Source organism: Brachyhypopomus gauderio, chromosome 3, assembly GCF_052324685.1.
Source record: "Brachyhypopomus gauderio isolate BG-103 chromosome 3, BGAUD_0.2, whole genome shotgun sequence".
NCBI classification, from domain to species: domain Eukaryota; kingdom Metazoa; phylum Chordata; class Actinopteri; order Gymnotiformes; family Hypopomidae; genus Brachyhypopomus; species Brachyhypopomus gauderio.
This window is the reverse complement of record NC_135213.1, coordinates 16,535,826-16,555,749: the sequence shown is the minus strand read 5'-3', so window position 1 is coordinate 16,555,749 and position 19,924 is coordinate 16,535,826. Positions and strand designations below refer to the sequence as shown.

Genomic DNA, 19,924 nt, shown 5'->3' with positions numbered 1-19,924 from the left:
AGACTGATTAATAATTAAGGTAAAACAAATTATATCTACTTTAAAGGATTAGTAGGTGAAACCCCTACAGGAGTATCAGGGAGAGTGAGAGTCAGGCTCTGCGAGAGTGTGTGTGTTGTGTGGGGGAGTGTTGTAATTTTTTCTCCAGAAGCAGCAAAATGGGTGGATGTAACAGTAGACAAACTGACGGTGAGGTCAGTGAGATACTGTGTGAACATCCTAGAATAAGGTACATGAAAGAACGGTATGGGTCTGAAAGTTTAAAACAATTTCACATGTGGGTTTCAAAGTGTGATTTCCCAGAGGGAGGGAGTTTTAACATGAACTGAATTGCAGCATTAAAACGAAATCTAATAAAAGAGCAATACGATGGGGTTAAAGTCAACTGGGAAGCTTTTGACTTGTGGGAGAGGGAGGCGAAACGGCGAGATTATGAATTGCTTACAAAAACTAAATATGAGGTTCGACAGGAACTTAAAAATCTCCAGTCTGTTAAGTGTGTTGCAGATCCAGACCTGGACGGATGTCCCAGGCAACCCCCAATCGCCCTGACGGCCCCACCCAACCCCACCCAACCCCACCGACGTCAAGCCCCAGAAACCAGTCTGAGGAAACAAGCCTCCTCCAGCACGTCCAATCAGCTCAGTGGCTCTGCACACGAGATCGCGAGACGGGCAAGACGCAAAAGCCGGACCAAGCCAAGGACGGATGGTCCACGTCAGCGAGCCGTCCCTGCCCCCACCTCCAGAGGAAAAGTGGATTCCGGAAACAACCAACGATCAGGTGATGTGCCCGATAGTAGAGGTTTTATTAACATATAAAACGCTGCATGGCTTAGCTCCAGACTATCTTAGTGAACTTATTGAACAATATAACCCAGCGCATTCACTTCTCTCGCAGGACGCAGAGTTATTAACTGTTCCTAGGATCAAAAAGATCACAGCAGGTGGAAGAGCCTTTTCTTTTAAAGCTCCACAATTGTGGAATAATCTCCCTGCCTCTATTCGGGACTCAGACACAGTCTCAATGTTTAAAACTCGATTAAAGACTTATCTGTTTAGTTTGGCCTTTGATTAATCTGTTACATATTTACTACATCTCGTATCTTTTCTCCGAGGTTCACCTGGGGCCTCATGTACGAACGGTACGTACGCACAAAAATATTGCGTACGCTATGTTTCACGCAAACGGTCAGATGTACGAAATGTGATTTGAACGTGTTGAGTTGGGTCCAGTATTGGAGAGAGAAACGCGAGGAGTTGCGCATTACCAGCAACAACGCTCGGCTTCCTGGCGACTGGCTCGTTTCAAAGAGAACTGGCAGCCCGGTCGGGGATCCCAGTCATCTCTGAGCTGTGCCATGCCAGCTGTTTTGGATGGGATCATCTGAATGTCAGCTAGGTATATAAAGTTCCCATATGAAGCGGTTGACCAGGCAAACAATAAAGCGCAATTTGCAGCGATAGCCAGTTTCCGTAATGTAATTGGAGCGATCGACTGCACACACATTTCTATAAGGCACATTTCTATGACGGGTGGCTCCTTGGTAAGCAACAAACTTTAAGCATTTAAATAAAAGCATTTGACATTTCCAGCTTAGAACAATTCATTTTAAACATGGGTAACTGTTAAATTACTTAGGAAACAGTAGCTACGTGCTCAAGACGTGGCTGATGACTGTAATCCACAGACTGACCGGGAGCGGAGATACAATTCTCTGGCCGGGGGATGCTCGTGTATCGGCCAGAGAAGGTGTGTCATATTGTGAGGGCATGTGGGGTCCTGCACAATGTTGCGCACAGGTATGCCGTGCCATTGTTAGAGGTGGTGGAGCACCCAGCGAACCCAGAGCCAGGACAAATTAATGCGCAGCGCAAATTTTAACCAATTATTTTATTGAGTCGCTGATGCTAGTGAGCGCATCACTGATATTTTTAGGTGCATTATATTATTCTGCCAGTGTGCATTATTCTGACCCCACAACATCTAAAGCTTCACACATGCTGTCCCACTCAGACCTTTTACGCTTTGCCGTAATGCCACAACATGCCAAACAAACATTTTTTCCGCACCTCTACCTCATTCAGTAGCGTCTCTACTTTCACATTCAGTGAAGTTTCTTTTTTCCCCGTTTAGACGTGGTTTGTGATAGATCAGAGAGCAAACTTCTCCAGTACAGGGCAAATTTAAATGAATTTGCATATTTATAGGGGGGCGTGTCACCATGTGCGCTCAATTCCACGTTGATTGGGATGTACAAAAGAAATGTGCGTGGATTCCGGCGTACGCACGGTTTGATACATCCGGATTTTTTAATGCGTACGCCATTTTTTGGATTTGTTCGTACGTACAATTTTTAGTAAGAAATCCACGCAAGTCTTTGTACATGAGGCCCCTGGAGAGTAACATTGCAGTCGGAGCCTACAATACCAGCATCGTTGCTCCGACACGGAATGAAAGCCTGGCGTTCATCAATAGACATTTACAGTGACAATATCAAAACCCAGAACTTTCATTTTTACCTTTACTTTGTCTGATTGTGTGATTTGTGTGTGACTTGTGTATTTGTCTGTATTTTGTGTAATTTGTGTGTTAAGGGGCCGCACAATGGAGGATGGGTTCCCTTTTGAGTCTTGGTTCTCCCGAGGTTTCTTCCTATTCCCCACCATCATAGGGAGTTTTTCCTCGCCACTGTCGCCTTTGGCTTGCTCATTAGGGTTCTGGACCCATAGTATTGTTAACCTTTTAAATCCTGTAAAGTGCTTTGTGACAACATGTGTTGTGAAAAGCGCTATACAAATAAACTTTGATTTGATTTGATTTGATTTAGTGGTGGCGGGTCAGGATGGGCCTATGCTTGTTATGAGAACATGGACTGTTGCAGATTTACAGGAAGTCGTAAAGCAGCTCAAACACCCTGGTGACATTGGGGGGCGTAAGTTTGCAGATGAACTGGACATGTTTTGCCGTGAGTTCAGGCCAACGTCACATGAGCTGCACCGACTCCTGGGCACAGACTCCATGTACTTCCTGGAAGTGACGCTACGGTCGAAAGCCTGTATTGGAATGATCTGTAGTCTATGTAATTTGTCCATAAAGGACAAAAAGGAAGGAAATGTGGTGGAAATTTGATGATTTCCATTTATGTCAGGCTTTCTTAGTATACATTAAACACATTAGATATAGGGGTTAGAGATCTTTTTACATATACGTGTGTTAATTATGTCACTGAAGCCATTCTCGTGATTTCAGTAGGCTTCAGATGTGTTTGTGTGCTCTCTGGACGGCCTTGGCTGAGGCCTAATCTGATGTTCCTCTGGTGTTCCTAAACTGACCTCGCTGGAGACGCCTAATCTCCACTTGGAAAGGACTACGGCGACATCCAGTCTGTCACGCCATCATGTGGATGATGAGCGTGGAGGGGGCATGCATCATATGCATCTGTCAAATCTGTGTTAATTATGTCATGTATTGTCCAATCACATTTGGTTGATCACCTCATGTTCACCTCGTGGACACCGTGTGTATTGATGATTACAAGATGAGAGTTCGGAATGGGGAATTAGCTCTCTGCGACAGCAGACTGAGATCTCAGGGGTTAATCCATGTTTTGTTGAAATAAATAATTGTACTTTATTATCTAACCCAACTGCTTCTGACTTTTATTGTGCTCACCATTTAAGGGTTTCAGAATTTCTAACACAGATGTCAGACATTAAGTGCTTTTGATTGGCTGGTGTGTATGTTGGCCCAGGGACTTCATCACAATTGTAGCCCTCAGGACATTTTTGACTTGGCAAAATCAGGAGGTGCGTCTCGTGATAGGCCTTTAGCTTTAGTTAAACGCAGCTATGGATAAAGGTACTTACCAAAAGGCTAGCTTTAGGAAAGGACAACTGCGGTATAGTACATTATTTACGTACAGTATGTATGTTCCGATTTACACCGAAAATCGATTTACGACGGATCGACGTCGTAACCCAGGGACCGCCTGTATTTCAGACATCAGAAGAGCTTCAGAGGTAGATACAAGATAAATTCAGTATTTTCTCTATTTATCTCTATTTTATTTTATCTCTATATATTTATTTCTCTATTTATCTTTATTCTGATGAAGTTTAATTTTTATCAGAAATATAAGAAAGTGTTTTTTTTTGCGCCAGTGGTCAGCCGATCTGGTTCATCATGGCCACCTTACGGCGTAAGGTGTAATACATGAACAAAAGCACAAAATGTATGTCCTAATAATCAAACAAAATATTTATTAAATATTTTATATATTAAAACGAACTATAATCATAACACTTATAATTCTTTTAAACTTTATTTGCATAATTTCTTTGAGTTGTCTGGTATCCTATAATTTACTAACAGTAATGAATAAAAAATTTATCATGCCTGTTTTTAACATATTGTGTCTGTGTTAAAAGAATCTTTAGGTTACAGCATTTTCTCTGAATATTAATAGAAATTTGTTTTTTTTTTATTTCACCATAATAATTAGCTGACTTATGTATTATTAATTAATTTAAAGTTTAATTATTAAATATTCAAAATAAGGTACACTTCCACTCCATACACCCACCCCCCACCCCCCCCGCTCAGAAAAATTTCAGGCTCAGGAATTTTTCCCACTATCACCCCTGAACATTTCTTGTATTGTGGTGTCACTGAATGAAGTGATATTTGCACAGATGTTGACCTAGCTGTAGTTAAAGGTCATTACAGAATGTCACACAGTCATGGCATTCTGAATTTCACTGAGAGAGTGGGTCACAACGACATTGCAAGCTGAATTAGGTACAAGAACATCTACATAGTCTGTGGGTACAAGAAAAGCAGCCGTGACTCCTGAAACTTGTGATGACTGTTTTGGTTGATAACAGGAAGCTTAGCAGATGTTAAGATGGAGACATTACAATAGGCAGCTACTTCGTGCCATTTGGCAACAGTGGGAAGCAAATGTTCCAAGGCAACAGTGTTTTGTTACCGATATCGAGAAGGCCACAATGTTTTCCAAGAAGTTCCATCCAAGTATAACTGGGTAATGAGCTCCTCTGACGACTTGGAATTCATACTGTAACTCTTTCCCTAGCCTAATGCCTAGTGTCAAGGTGCCTTAGTGGTCTAAGCTCCATCCATTCACTGAGCGAATAAGCATGGAGGCAGCTTTCATCCGGAATCTCCACAGTGCTGAAATCTTCACCCACAACAGAAAAAGTAGAACCACTGTCAAACAAAATAGATACATCAATGCCTTCCAGTCCTAAAATCCTTAGAATGTTCAGCAAACAGCAAAAGCCATTCTCTCTCCAATTTTAGACATACTCTCCTCGTTGGGAAAAAAAGAAAAATCACCAAAATGCACAAAACCACCTACACAATGCAGTACTTCCAACGAATGCAAGTTTGTGAGTTCAACGTTATGGAGAACGTAATCTGAGTATCCTTTAGCAGTAGCCTACTGTTTATATACTCACGCTTCACAGTCTTGTGTGTTTTTATTCCTTTTATCAGCAACACTTCCTCTTTTCAAAATAAAAGCCTGAAACAGTCTTACATCTCGAATTCTTACACTGGTAACAACGGTAGATCAAAAACTCCAAGTATGCCGAGTACATTGTATGTGAAATGCTCATAGTCTGGCCCAGGTATTGGCTTTACAACTGTAGACACAAAATATGCAGAAGAGCAGAAAAGCTGTATATTGTACAGTAAAAATAAAGAATACAAAAGTATTCCCCTAATAAAAGCATCCATGTTGATGAATGGTTTGTTACTCGGTGTGACTGAAAGAGCGTATTCTTACAGAAAAGTGATGTCAGCGCATACCCACTATAGATGCATCAACAGTCCTCCTAAGTGCTCCACCTAATACAGTAGTGTTGAAAATAGACCTATTGTTACTGTGATAACTGCTGTACAAGTAGCGTTCATAATGTATGTGAAACACACAAAGACTCAACTCTTCACCTTGCTCTTGATTTGCACTGAATACCACATCCTAAGCGTCCAGACACAGAAATTCCTTACAGGTTCATTTAAACAACTGAGGTCATGCAGGGCAATGCTGGACCAGGTAAGTGACCCTATTATCTTGAGTCTTCTCTGTACCAACTACACATTATGGAATTTAATTAGCCGACCTATGTATTTTGTTCCTCCTGTGCATTCTTCAACTCAGAAGAGATGCCATCAATGTCAAGCCCAAATCATCTCTTACACCTTTCATCAAATTAAAAGCTATAGGAAATACCTGTGTGTGTGTGTGTGTGTGAGAGAGAGAGAGAGAGAGAGAGAGAGAGAGAGAGTGAACTCTGGTGGCCTGCTTCCCCTTCTCTCTTCACTTTTCTTGAGGCCACTGTGTCCAGTATGCAGATGGCTGAGAGAGCAGATGAAAGTAAGGACAAGTAGAGGCACAGAGAGAAAGAACATTCAGTGGTAACAGTGGTGGGAGGCCACCACTCTTTCTATGGGAAAGAGTCTCGGGCCTCCAATGTGGATTCTAATGTGGATTCTATATATTCAATGTGGAGCACTAACAGTGGAATTTGCCAGCCATTGGTTACTGAGTGGAGGTCTTATATTTGCTTGTATATATATGACCTCAGGTTTTAGGTTGTATATAACAGCATTTGTATTTCTTTTTGTTTGGGCATTGTTGTGTCACACTCCTATGTCCACATACTGTTTTTTATCTTGTATTTATTGTCACATTATGTTGGACATGATGAATGTTCAGCCTTTTTTACAAGTGGAGTTAACTTTGGGTCACATTATCACCACACATGTACATGTATGTACATTGAGCTTGAATTAAACTAAAGTCAACAGACTGTAGCAAACAGTGGAAAGAAATAAGCAGGGGGCCAAAACTGGAAAATGGAGAGTGGGCTCCGCTGGATGGGCTCCACTGTAAGGAGTTGCAGCCCTAGCAGGTGAGCTCCAGTCCAGCAGGAGACACCAGGAATTTGCTATATTGTACCAGGCCTGAGCAGAGGTATGTCATGGTGCTTTGACAGAGGGTGAGCTGAAACCGAGCACCCTCTGTAATTAAGTTCTTGCATCATACAAAATGTTCATATCAAATTACTGTGTAATCTTGAGTGTCCAGTAACGCCTTGTGTTGCAGGATCCAAGAACCTCATCAGCTGAGCTCCTGGAATAGGCCTGCAACATGCCTTTTATGCCAACAGATCCACTTTAAGCTTGTAAATTAGCTGGAGCAAGATGAGTCAGTGCAGGGAGAGTGCAGTCGTGTACAGCAGCGCAAGTCAAGAAAACGGTGTATCCTACTGATCCCAGAACAGGACATTAAACAGGAATAGGAAGATGCTAAATGTCTTAAATTAGGAGTTCAAGTAGGAATGACATAAATATGTTGCAAAGACAGCTAGGGGTTCTCTCTTGCTCTTCTTCCTTGGCTTACATAAACACACACTGGGTTGTAACGTGCATGTTAATGACAATGAAGGTCTGGAGACGTATGCGCTAATCTGAGAGATTAGGACAGCTTTACAGGACTGGTGAGGAAAAAAAAAAAGTCCTATGCCACCCTCCACCCCTCCATCCACCCACACCATACTAACAGAGGTACTCACTCTGCGGAGTCAATGAAGTAAATGACCAGTCCTCCAATGCTGAGGATGAACACTAGCACCACCTGCAGGAGAACAAACAGAGAGCAGAGATTCCCACTGAGCTGAGAACACTTTAGCCAGGGTTATATAACTTACAAACTATAACTTGTACATAATGCAGCAGACTTTACATTGTACAAAATACAACACATTATGCACATGAGGAAACCCTCCCAAAGAGATCAATAAAATTCTATCTAGCCTAATCTCTACCTTTAGAGCAACTTAATTATGCTTCAATCCGAGATTCAGACACGATTCCTTAAATCTAGGCTTAAGACTCACCTATTTAATCAAGTCTTCAGTTCAGTTAATGTACTTCATAATGGTGTGAAGTTTAGGGGGGCTCAGTCATTGAGTCTTCTTGTAATATGAGATATTGATGCCGTCATCCAGACATTCCATGCATTCACTCTAGTTTGTGACAACTAATTGGGTTGAAAGCAATGTCTCAGTGAGCCCTCATGATTGTGGTCACCTGCAGGCCCCTCCCTCTGTTTATGCTGTTGTAGGTAAGTCTGACGGAGCCACATACTAATCACTGGCACATGTGCTATATGCAAGGATGTTTATTTTGAAGTTTACATATTTAACCTGCATTTTGTATGCCAGTTACATGTTTCTACAAAGACAATTCCATAAAGCTTGCCAGTGGTTTTCTGTGGAACAGGATGTGTAGAAAGTCCTAATGGGTAATAAATGCCCCAGTCCAAATGATGGAAAACTGAAAATCAATTTAACAGTTTTTTTTTTTCATATCCCTTAATTACATTACAGTTTACGAAAGAGCATCGAGTTCCTTTATCCAGAGATAGGACTACAAACCTACAGTCAGGTGAAGAGATCAGCCAAGACAGGAAGAAGAGAACAAGCAATGCAAAACAAAAGAGACAATGACTCACATGGGGCAATGGACAATGAAAGGCAGGAAAAATCGACAAGACAGCACTTGAAAACTTAGACAATGTAATGTAAGGTAGAAAAGAACAGACATGTAGTTTGGTGTTGGCCAAAGGAAACTACACTTTGTAGCACAGACAGGGTTGGCTGGAGGAGATTAGAATAGCCAGATAAGGAAGGACAGGAAAGTTAAGATAAAGTCATACTGGACAGATTACAGACAACAGTACTAGAAAACTTACATAAGATCTGATAAAGCAGTGTAGGAGAGTATAGCAGATCAGACCAGAGATGTCAGAGGAGATCAGGTAATGTACACAGCCACTGTGTAAGCTGGCCTTATACTCTCACCGGCCATGTTATTAGGTACACCTGTCCAACTGTTCATAAACGCAAATGTCAAATCAGCCAATAACATGGCTGCAACTCAGTGCATTTGGGCATGGCCAAGATGATCTGCTGCAGTTCAAACCGAGCATCAGACTGAGGTTTAAGTGACTTTGAATGTGGCAAATGGGCTGGTCTGAGTATTTCATAAATTGCTGATCTACTGGGATTTTCACACACAACCGTCACTAGGGATTACAGACAATGTTCCGAATGAGAGAAAATATCCAGTGAGCGGCGGTTCTGTGGGTGCAAACGCCTTGTTGATGCCAGAGGTCTGAGGAGAATGGCCAGACTGGTTCAGGCTGATAGAATGGCAACAGTAACACACAACAAGTCAAACCTTGATGGACTACAGCAGCAGCAGACGACACTGGGTGCCACTCCTGTCAGATAAGAACAGGAAACTGAGTCTACAATTCACACAGGCTCACCAAAATTTGACAATAGAAGATTGAAAAAACGTTGCCTGGTCTGATGAGTCTCGATTTCTGCTGCGACATTTGTATGGTCAGGTCAGAATGTCAAAAACATGAAAGCATGGATCCATCTGGCCTTGTATCAACGGTTCAGGCTGGTGGTGGTGCAATGGTGTGGGGGATATTTTTCTGGCACACTCTGGGCCCATTAGTACCAGTTGGGCATCGTGTCAACGCCACAGCCTACCTGAGTATTGTTACTGACCATGTCCATCTCTTTATGACCACAGTGTACCCATCTTCAAAACACATGGAGGGGACAGATATACTCAGAAACACACACAGCTCAATGTATCTGTGTCTCTCCTTTTATCATTTTTCAGGGCTACATTGAGTGATAAAATTATGAGGCTGGTGGCACTTCACCACATTTTAGCTAACGGAATCTGTCCCAAAATACTGAGGTCAGGAAAGTCTTCCTAGTCATGTCTTCTTATTACAGGTCAGTCCAAATGCCTGCTTGCTACACTGATGGTATCATAGTAGATTAAAGCCTCACACAGCCCCCCATAAGTTAATATTTCTTATGTATGTGAAATATTTATACACCACAATCAAAAGGATTCAGCTTGGGACTTAGATTTCATTGCATCACACTTTCCATTTTATTGGGTTCTGTAGAGATCAGAGGTCAGGAAAGGTGGGGTTTACCAGCATGCGTCCAGTCGCATTCTGTGCACAGATCATGATCTCAGCCCAGTCCTTCACCAAGGTCATCCAGTCCGTGAGGTCTGCTTCCTCATTGCTTTTCTCTCCCCTGTCCTCACATGGACAATCATCATCCTTAGTGGGATTAACAACACGGTGAGCCTGTTACACACACACAAAACCTTTGGAATAAATGTAAACGTATTTAACACACAAAACATTTAACATATAAAACAAATATTAGAAAGCCTGACTAAAAATTAATGTTTTCAGTCATCAACATAGCACTTCTGAACATCAAGCTCTCAGATGACAATAGACAATGACAATATTTCAGAGCATAATTCTGATGTCCTCTACAGCATCTGTTTTTTTTGCCAGGCTACCGTCTTGTGCAAAGGCAAAAAATTATTGGTTCAATTAATGGTTTATGAATTGAGTACATGTAAATGATCCCCATTGTGTGAAGAAAAAAATATATACACAGGCATCCCAAGTTGCAAAAGTTGATTTCAGGGATGTTATCCCCCCCGGAGGTTAAGTTGTTGAGCGGGGGGGGGGGGGGGGGGAGTGAACGTTGTTGAGCGGGGGGGTGGCGGCGAATGTAAGTAAGTTGTTGAGCGGAGAACAGGCCAATCAGAACCCCTTCTCTCTCCTTCCCACTCGCGATTAGAGAAAAAATCGTGTGCGCATTTGTGTGGGTCACTCGTTCTGAATTCCGGGAGATTATATGTGACTCGCGGGTATCAGGGAGACACTACCGAAATGCGGGAGACTCCCGCAGCTTCCGGGAGACTTGGGATGTCTGTATACAAATACATACAATCGTCCTGCAAATAACTTTCTTGTTTGCTGCTATTGCTAGCAACATACAGTTATGAAAATAATAAAACTACAGATGTGAATAAAGTTCATAAAGTATCAAACAATCTACAACACACTCGCAAACATTCACATGAGAAGACCACACATTTCACTTCCAAAGCAGCTTGAAAACAGTGTCAGTTTGCTTCCAATAAGATTACTGCCTTATGGATGTCCTTTCTGTGAAGACTGGCAGCACGTTATGCACCTTTATCCAGGTTTGAGTCACCAACAAGTAGATTCAGTTCTCACTTCACTGTCACTTTCTGGCTACACCTCTCACTCTTACTCTCACGCAGAGGCGGTCTTTGCATAGAGGCGTGGCTAGGCAACTGCCTTGGGCCCCTCCCACTGCAGCCCACTGTATGGGCCCCCTGATTAGCGGACTTATTTCTCGCATATTAATGTTGATGGGCCCCCTAGCAAAATTCGCCTTGAGCCCCCAAATTTCTAAGTCCGCCACTGCTCTCACGGTCTATGTCACTGACCTTGACATTTCAACGTGTACAAGCGCCAGCCCGTAACACTAACTCTCCTTTCATCCATCAAATGCAACAATCCAGAGCAGCCCATCCCACTACACATAAAGTTAAATATTCCCTTTATTTTATTTTTTGAGCAGTGTACTTAGCTATACTGGTGATGCAAACTTCAAATGTGGATGCAGGAGAAATGGAGCTCTATCATTTCACATTTCAAGTGTGACGGGTTAGTGGTTAATTCCACTTGTAAGTCAGCAAACATGGATACTATTAATGTGATTGGCTGCTGTGTGCGTGCTCACCGACATGGGGCGGTGTTTAAGTTAGAATTGCCCCAGTCGATGAGCGCCACAGCAATGGTAAGGCGCACATGATAGTAGCTGTGCCATACTAAAGAATTACTACTCTGTAATAAATAGTAATTAATTGTCTATTGTTAGTCATTCTTTGTAAAAATGTATTTAGTGTCTGTATTAGTATTTCTGTCATTGTGTGTTCATAGGATAGTATATGTAGAATGCTTTTCAGTATAGCTAGTTGGCATATAGCTAATTTCTGCTCCTCCCCTCCCCCCCTCTTAGCAAACATCACAAAGTGGATGCTATTTTGCTGGCAGTGACGACGCTTTCTTTTGTTTTGTCAGGTATATGTTTGTTTTATTCACATTTTATATTAAGTTAGAATTGCCCCAGTCGATGAGCGCCACAGCAATGCAAACATCACAAAGTGGATGCTATTTTGCTGGCAGTGACGACGCTTTCTTTTGTTTTGTCAGACACAATAAACCGAGTCTGGAAACGGGTAAATGTCTGAGTTTATCATCCAACACAACGCAGTTACAATGGTGCCGTGACCCGGATTATCAGACGTGCGGAGGACCATCTGCGGACTTACTCGATGGATCTGCATTTTCTCCGTGCTGGTAGCGGTCATTGCAAATGAGAGTTTTTCGATGTTGGTTGCAATTACGCCTTCAGCCGCTAGGGTGTAGTATTGAGTTTTTTTCTTTTTTTTTCATGTCAGATTGAGTAATCGTGTGTATACATATATATATATTTTTTTTCCTCCATATCGGTCTTCTTTTTTTTTTCTTTTCTGAAGGGTTATCAAGGAGGATAACTGGAATAAACCAGTTCTGTAGTATATGATACTACAGTAGTCAATATTTGCTGTGTGGGGTGTAGGGTTAAGTCTAGCATAGCATTATAGTTGTTTATATACATACAAGGCTGAACTGAACCTGAATTTTGGTTTGGTTGTTTTTATCTGTTTTGAGGGATTTTTGTATTGTTGTTTGTTTATATTTGTGTGAGTATTGCCATATTACTCCAGACTCCAGTGATGGCTGGTGTTAATGGTGCTGGAAGGGGGAATGCTTCACTGGGGTTTACACCTGTGCCATCAGTGGGACGGGGTTTTTCTAGATTTCCTGTCACGTCCACACCCATGCCTTCTCTTGAGCCCTCATCTGATCACAACGATCCATCACATGATCATCTGCTTGATGAGGGCACTGCTGATGTTCTAACTACAGTGGTTCAGAGAATTGGCCATTCCATTGGTGAGAGCATTGTATCTTGTTTAGAATCTAGAGGTATTGGGGCAACATCAGATAATACTGGACGTGCTTCCAATTTGGGTGGGATTGACCTGACTGGTTTGGGCCTTGTTTTAAAGTCAGATATAAAAGCACCTGGGTATTTTCGGGGAGATGGATCTGAAAAATGTACAGTGCATGAGTGGGAAGAAATGATGAGGATCTATCTGCGTAAGAGAGGGATTCCAGTTGTGGAGCAGGCAGATGAAGTCATTGGTAGACTTATGGGGCGGGCTAGGGACATAGTAAGGGCGAGTTTGCGTAGCAATCCCTCTACTGATCTCTCTAGGGGGCCCGGCCCTATATTTGACATGCTTATACAACATTTTGGTGACACTTCCTTCTCTAGTATGCCATTGGCTGACTTCTATGCGACTCTGCCCCTGTCCGGTGAACTCCCATTTGACTACTGGCTGCGGCTTAACCGAGCTATGGAGATTGCTGAAGACTGTCTTAGACAGCGGCACAAAATGATTGAAGACCCCTCACGTGAAGTGGCTGCTATGTTTATCAGGCATTGCCCTGACCCTGACTTGTCACTGATTTTTAAGAGCAGGCCTCTGTCCCAGTGGTCAGCCGCTGATGTTAAAGAGACATTAGATGAGTACTGGAGGGAACACAGATTCATAAGACAAACCAAAGGGAGCCTCGACATCACTGCCTCAAGACAGGAGGTTCATAATGTCAGACCAGTTTCACAGCATGTGGCTGGGGCTGCACCGTCGCCTACAGCTGTATTGTCACCACCTCCACAGTGCCCAGTGGAGCCAATTGACCGCGTCCTTGCTCTTTTGGAGCGTGTATTGGAACAACGGCCACTCCAATCAGATGGGCGTCATAATCAAGGGTTTAGACATGCTCGGGCCGGGAGATTGAGGGCTGTGTCGCCTTGCGAGGTTTGTGGAAGTGAGGAACACACTACTCAGTTCCACTGTAGATCAAGCCGACTCTGTTATTTCTGCCATGACGCTGGCCATAGACGCGTGGAATGCCCCAAGGCCCAAACTGGCCAGCCTAGTGCTGCGCCCCCCGCCACTACTGCTTCCAGATCTTCGGGAAACGAACTGGCCCACATTTAGAGGGGGTGTGTGCTGGGCCAGGTTCGGATCCCCCTTGGACTGGTGACACTGACCAGAAATCTGCCTGTGACGGTGCTTGTGAGGAGAGTGTGCAAGGGAATTTTATAGTGCAATGCATACAGAGACTCGCTGCTCATGATGATCTGTTCTACACCAAAGTTTTAGTTGGGGGAAAAGTTGAAATGAAAGCCATGCTTGATAGTGGGTCAATGGCATGCACTCTGAAGTCCAGCGCTCTGCAGCAGCTATTAAAAGAGGAAGTGTTGACAAGCTCCTCCTTGAGCCCTACTGACATTATCTTGATTGGTTGTGGGGGGTCAAGAACTCACCCTCTGGGGGTATGTGAGTTAATGATGGAGGTGTATGATTGTCGTGTCCTTGTCCCGGTTCTGGTGGTAGATGGACAGACGGAAGACCTCATTCTGGGTAGCAACCTTCTGAAACATTTAATTAGTCAACTGAAGTCCTCGGGTTATTGTCAGGTAGGGTCGTGTAATACTACGCATCGTAGTAATGAAGAAATGAAATTGGTCGACCTGTTGGCGAATGTTGAGAGATGGAGAGGTGGTGAAGCCCCCGATAGGGTTGGTTCACTGAGGCTGAAGAAGGCTGTTGTTCTGGAGCCTCTGCGGGAGCATTTAGTGTGGGCCAGGATGAGGGACACAAAGTCTATCTCAGCTGGAAGTGCAGTGATCATTGAGCCCAGTAGTTCAAGGTCAGCGCCTAGACAAGTCTTGGTGGGGAGAACGGTGGCCTTGTTAAGGAGTGATGGGTGGCTTCCGGTTAGAGTCATGAATCCTGCAGAGAAATCCGTAACCCTGAGACGTAATGCAAAGATTGCTGATGTGGTGCCCTGTGTAGCTTTGGAGGACTTCGACAGTGACTCCTTGACTAGACATAGAGGGTCTTCAACGCTCTTGGGACAACACGTGCAGCAGACAATGGATGGTATGTCCAGACTGACTGATGACGGTCTTCTCCAACATGCGGAGAGCAACAGCCAGGGGGGACCACTGCAGTCATCTCACTCTGCTCTGCACGAGTTGGGACTCTCTGATATTGACATTGAGTCTTGTCAGGCATCTCCTGGCATCGTGAGCAAGCTTGTCCAGCTGATTTCCGAGCATGAGTCCATCTTCTCAAGGCACAAGTTAGATTGTGGGAAAGTCAGTGGGTACTATCATCACATTCGACTCTTTGATGATAAGCCTTTTAGACTACCGTACCGTCGCCTTTCACCTAGTCATTATGTGAAGCTGAAAACTGCTTTGGACGAGATGGAGGAGCAAGAGATAATACGAAAGTCCGCTAGTGAATTTGCTTCACCACTTGTTTTAGTTTGGAAGAAATCTGGAGATCTTAGACTCTGCACGGACTTCCGCTGGCTCAACTCGCGTACCATCAAGGATGCTCACCCGCTGCCACATCAAGCTGATGCTCTAGCTGCCTTGGGTGGAAATGCGTTCTTCTCTACAATGGATCTCACTTCTGGCTACTACAACGTTGAAGTTCATGAGAATGACAAGAAATTCACTGCATTTACGTCACCATTTGGGTTATATGAATATAACCGGATGCCACAAGGATTATGCAACAGCCCTGCGACTTTTATGCGCATGATGTTGGGCATTTTTGGAGATCAAAACTTTCTCAGTTTACTCTGCTACCTGGATGATGTTTTGGTGTTTGCCCCCACAGAGGAGTTAGCTCTGCAGCGCTTGGGGATGGTTTTTGAGCGACTCAAGGCACACAATTTGAAGCTGGCTCCTAAAAAGTGCCACTTCCTTCGGAAGTCAGTGAAATTTCTGGGTCATATTGTTAGTGCAGATGGAGTCGCTACTGACCCCGATAAGGTGAAAGCTATCACTGCCATCATGGAAGAAGACCTTATGGAGGAGAATTCACGAGTCCCTTCTCAGAAAAAGCTGAGGTCATTCCTGGGGATGGTAGTGTTTTATCAGCAGTTCATTGAGGGATGCTCTTCTATAGCAAAACCTCTGTTTGGGCTGACAACTGGTAACCAAGCCCCTCGCCGAAAGGGGAGGAGGCGATCACCTTGTAGGACTCTGTCTGCAGATGACTGGACAGATGAGTGCAGACAAGCTTTCTGTGCATTGAAGCAAGCACTGATAGAGCAAGTTGTATTGGCTCACCCAGACTTTGGCAGGCCGTTTCTGCTTTCAGTGGATGCTTCCTGCAATGGGCTAGGTGCTGTGCTTTCTCAGGTGCCAGAAGGAGAGTTGACAGCGAGACCAATTGCTTTCGCTAGTAAGTCCCTCACTTATGCACAGTCAAAATATCCAGCGCACCGCCTTGAGTTTTTCTCCATGAAGTGGGCTATTTGTGACAAATTCCATCATTGGTTAAGGGGTCACCGCTTCACGGTTTGGACGGACAACAATCCGTTGACTTATATCTTGTCAAAAGCCAAGCTGGATGCCTGTGAACAGAGGTGGGTTGCCAAGTTGGCACCTTATGAGTTCGACATCAAATACATACCTGGTCCTAGGAACATTGTTGCTGATGCACTAAGCAGAGAGCCTTTTGTCCAGCCTAGTGCCCTACATCGATTGACGAGAGTCCCCTACACGATGCTCCTCAAGGAGGCGGCGGCCGTGCATCCAGGACAAGTGCAGGATGTTTTCCGGTGGTCCATTGATCCCTTGGATGGTTGTTCCGGTGCTGAGGATGCGACTTTGACCTGTGCTTCAGCTGTCGTCAGACCTCCAGGAGCTTGTTCAAGATTGGATGTCTCGGCTGTTTTGCATTCTTGCCGGGAGCGTGATGAGTTGAGCACACATGCTCTGCTACTCCCTCAACTTCCGCAAGCTTTACTGCCACGGGCAGACACTGACGTTCGACCCCTTTCTCATGAACAGCTGATGAGGGGACAACGTGAGGATGCTACACTGAGCAGAGTAATATTCTTTGTGGAGAGGGGGCGTCGCCCATCCAGAAGGGAACGATGTTCTGAGTCTGTGGAGACCATGAGGCTATTGAAGCACTGGCATAAGCTTACTCTGAAGATGGGCGTGCTGTATCGGGTTACTAAGAATGTGATCACTGGGCGGAAGTCCTACTTGTATGTGGTTCCAGGCTCCATGTATGCCAGGGTGTTGAAGGGCGTTCATGATGACGCAGGCCACCAGGGTCGACGGAGGACTTTGTATCTTGCCAGGCAGAGGTTTTTCTGGCATGGCCTTGACCGAGATGTTGCCGATTATGTCAAACAATGCAGACGATGTGTCTTCAGCAAATCTCCTGAGCCGGAAGCCAGGGCTCCTCTGGAAAACATCATCACTACAGAGCCTCTCGAACTCGTTTGTATCGATTTCTGGTCTGCTGAGGACTCAAATAACAAATCTGTTGACGTGCTTGTCGTCACTGATCACTTTACGAAAGTCTCTCATGCTTTTGTGTGTCCAAACCAATCAGCGAAGTCTGTCGCCCATCAGTTGTGGAACAACTTTTTCTGTGTTTATGGTTTTCCGCAGCGAATTCACTCTGACCAGGGTGCGAATTTTGAGAGTGCACTGATTGCTGAGCTTTTGGATGTTGCAGGGGTTGCAAAATCCCATACGACTCCATATCACCCAATGGGCAACGGCTCCTGTGAGAGGTTTAACAGGACACTCGGAAATATGATTCGGGCCCTGCCACCAAAAGCAAAGCACAGGTGGCCACAGGCTCTCAAGTCTCTCACGTTTGCTTATAATTGCACTGTCCATGAGACAACTGGTTTTGCTCCATTTCTGCTGATGTTTGGCAGGCTGCCAAAACTGCCTGTGGACATTCTTTTTGGAGCCATCTTGAAAGATCCTGACATTGTGGACTATGATCAATATGTCCAGGCTCTGCGCCGGGATTTGAAGGAAGCGATGGCTACGGCTCAGACAGTGGCTGCCAAGCAATTAAAGAGACATGCTGAACTTTATGACAAGAAAGTTCGTGGTGCGCCGGTGGACATTGGCGATCGAGTTCTGCTGGCCAATAAAGCTGAACGTGGCAAGAGAAAGCTAGCTGATCGCTGGGAAAATACCATCTACCTGGTTGTTGAGAAGAATGATGCCAGCCATACCTTTAAGATTCAGAACTGCAGGAGTGATCAGGTTAAGACAGTGCATCGCAATCTGATTATGCCTGTGAACTTTCTCCCGCTTGACATAGATAATGAGGGCAGCACGGGGGCTTCTGACATGACTGTTGCAGATACTCCGTCTGATGAGGATGGATGCTTGGCTACTGTTGATGATTCAGGGGTTTTAGCTATAGACAGAACAAAGAGTTGGGTGTCTGCACTACCCCTTGATGTGCCAGATTCCATGGGTACAGACATTGGAAATCTTTCTGCTGTCCTTCCTTGTGCTGAAGTGGCACTCGATGGTCCTGCTCAGAATGTTGTGTCACCTACACATTTTAGCTGTGCGGGCTCAGACCTGCTCGGTACTGACCTGCCGAATCCTTCCAGCAGTCTCAGTCATGTGGGGGGGGGTTTGCTCTGAGAAGTCAAATAACCAGGCTGTGAGCCGCCCGAGTCACTCCGATGGCTCTGATGTGACCAGTATGGTAGTTCAGAATCCCCACACTCACCTTTCAGATGCTCAGAGTACAATGAGAGAATTCAGATCACGGGCTGGAAGATTACTTAAACCAGTCAGCAGACTTATTGAGATGATGAACCAATGAGCTGTTATGGAGGGTTAGGGAGTGGTCCGCGTACGCATAGTTATTGTTCTGATGGTTCACTGTTGTTACTGGTATACACTGTGGTCAGGTGAATGGGTGTTTTCGCTTGTTTGTTTGTTTATTTATTTGTTTCCTTCTTTTTTTTTTTTTTTGAAATTGGTTGTGCCAGTATTGTACTGTATTGTATTATACTGTCGTGTGAGCGTATGTAATTATACTGGAGGCCTGCCGCAGTCTCTGAGTGTGCTTAACATGTAGTAAGGCATGTTTATCTGTGTTGGCTTAGGGGAGTAGCTAACCCCTTCTCCTTCTAATTCTCTTAGAGAATAGTCTTCAGACTGAAACACTTAAAGACTAGTATGTGGCTGTTTGATACCTCCTGCACTACAGTTGTTGGTTGTCTGTTTGTTTTCCTTTGTTGTTGTTTTTTTATTATTATGGCCACATGTATGGAGTTTGGATATTTCTATGCCTGATTTTTTTTGCCCTGCGTTAGTCACTGCTGGTGTTGAGCAAGTGGAATTCAGTGAGGGGGAGTGTGACGGGTTAGTGGTTAATTCCACTTGTAAGTCAGCAAACATGGATACTATTAATGTGATTGGCTGCTGTGTGCGTGCTCACCGACATGGGGCGGTGTTTAAGTTAGAATTGCCCCAGTCGATGAGCGCCACAGCAATGGTAAGGCGCACATGATAGTAGCTGTGCCATACTAAAGAATTACTACTCTGTAATAAATAGTAATTAATTGTCTATTGTTAGTCATTCTTTGTAAAAATGTATTTAGTGTCTGTATTAGTATTTCTGTCATTGTGTGTTCATAGGATAGTATATGTAGAATGCTTTTCAGTATAGCTAGTTGGCATATAGCTAATTTCTGCTCCTCCCCTCCCCCCCTCTTAGCAAACATCACAAAGTGGATGCTATTTTGCTGGCAGTGACGACGCTTTCTTTTGTTTTGTCAGGTATATGTTTGTTTTATTCACATTTTATATTAAGTTAGAATTGCCCCAGTCGATGAGCGCCACAGCAATGCAAACATCACAAAGTGGATGCTATTTTGCTGGCAGTGACGACGCTTTCTTTTGTTTTGTCAGACACAATAAACCGAGTCTGGAAATGGGTAAATGTCTGAGTTTATCATCCAACACAACGCAGTTACACA

At 44.1% G+C, this 19,924-nt stretch overlaps 1 protein-coding gene across 1 annotated transcript in view; it reads right to left on the bottom strand.

Annotated features, from left to right (window-relative positions):
- The window catches only part of LOC143510484 (calcium-activated potassium channel subunit alpha-1-like), a 134,270-nt gene that overhangs the window by 101,884 nt on the left and 12,462 nt on the right, over positions 1-19,924 (bottom strand). Inside the window, exons 2-3 of the mRNA XM_076999876.1 lie at positions 10,058-10,216; positions 7,602-7,663 (exon numbers count right to left, since the gene is read on the bottom strand). Coding sequence (XP_076855991.1) covers positions 7,602-7,663; positions 10,058-10,216 — 221 coding nt within the window. The remainder of the gene's footprint in view (positions 1-7,601; positions 7,664-10,057; positions 10,217-19,924) is intronic.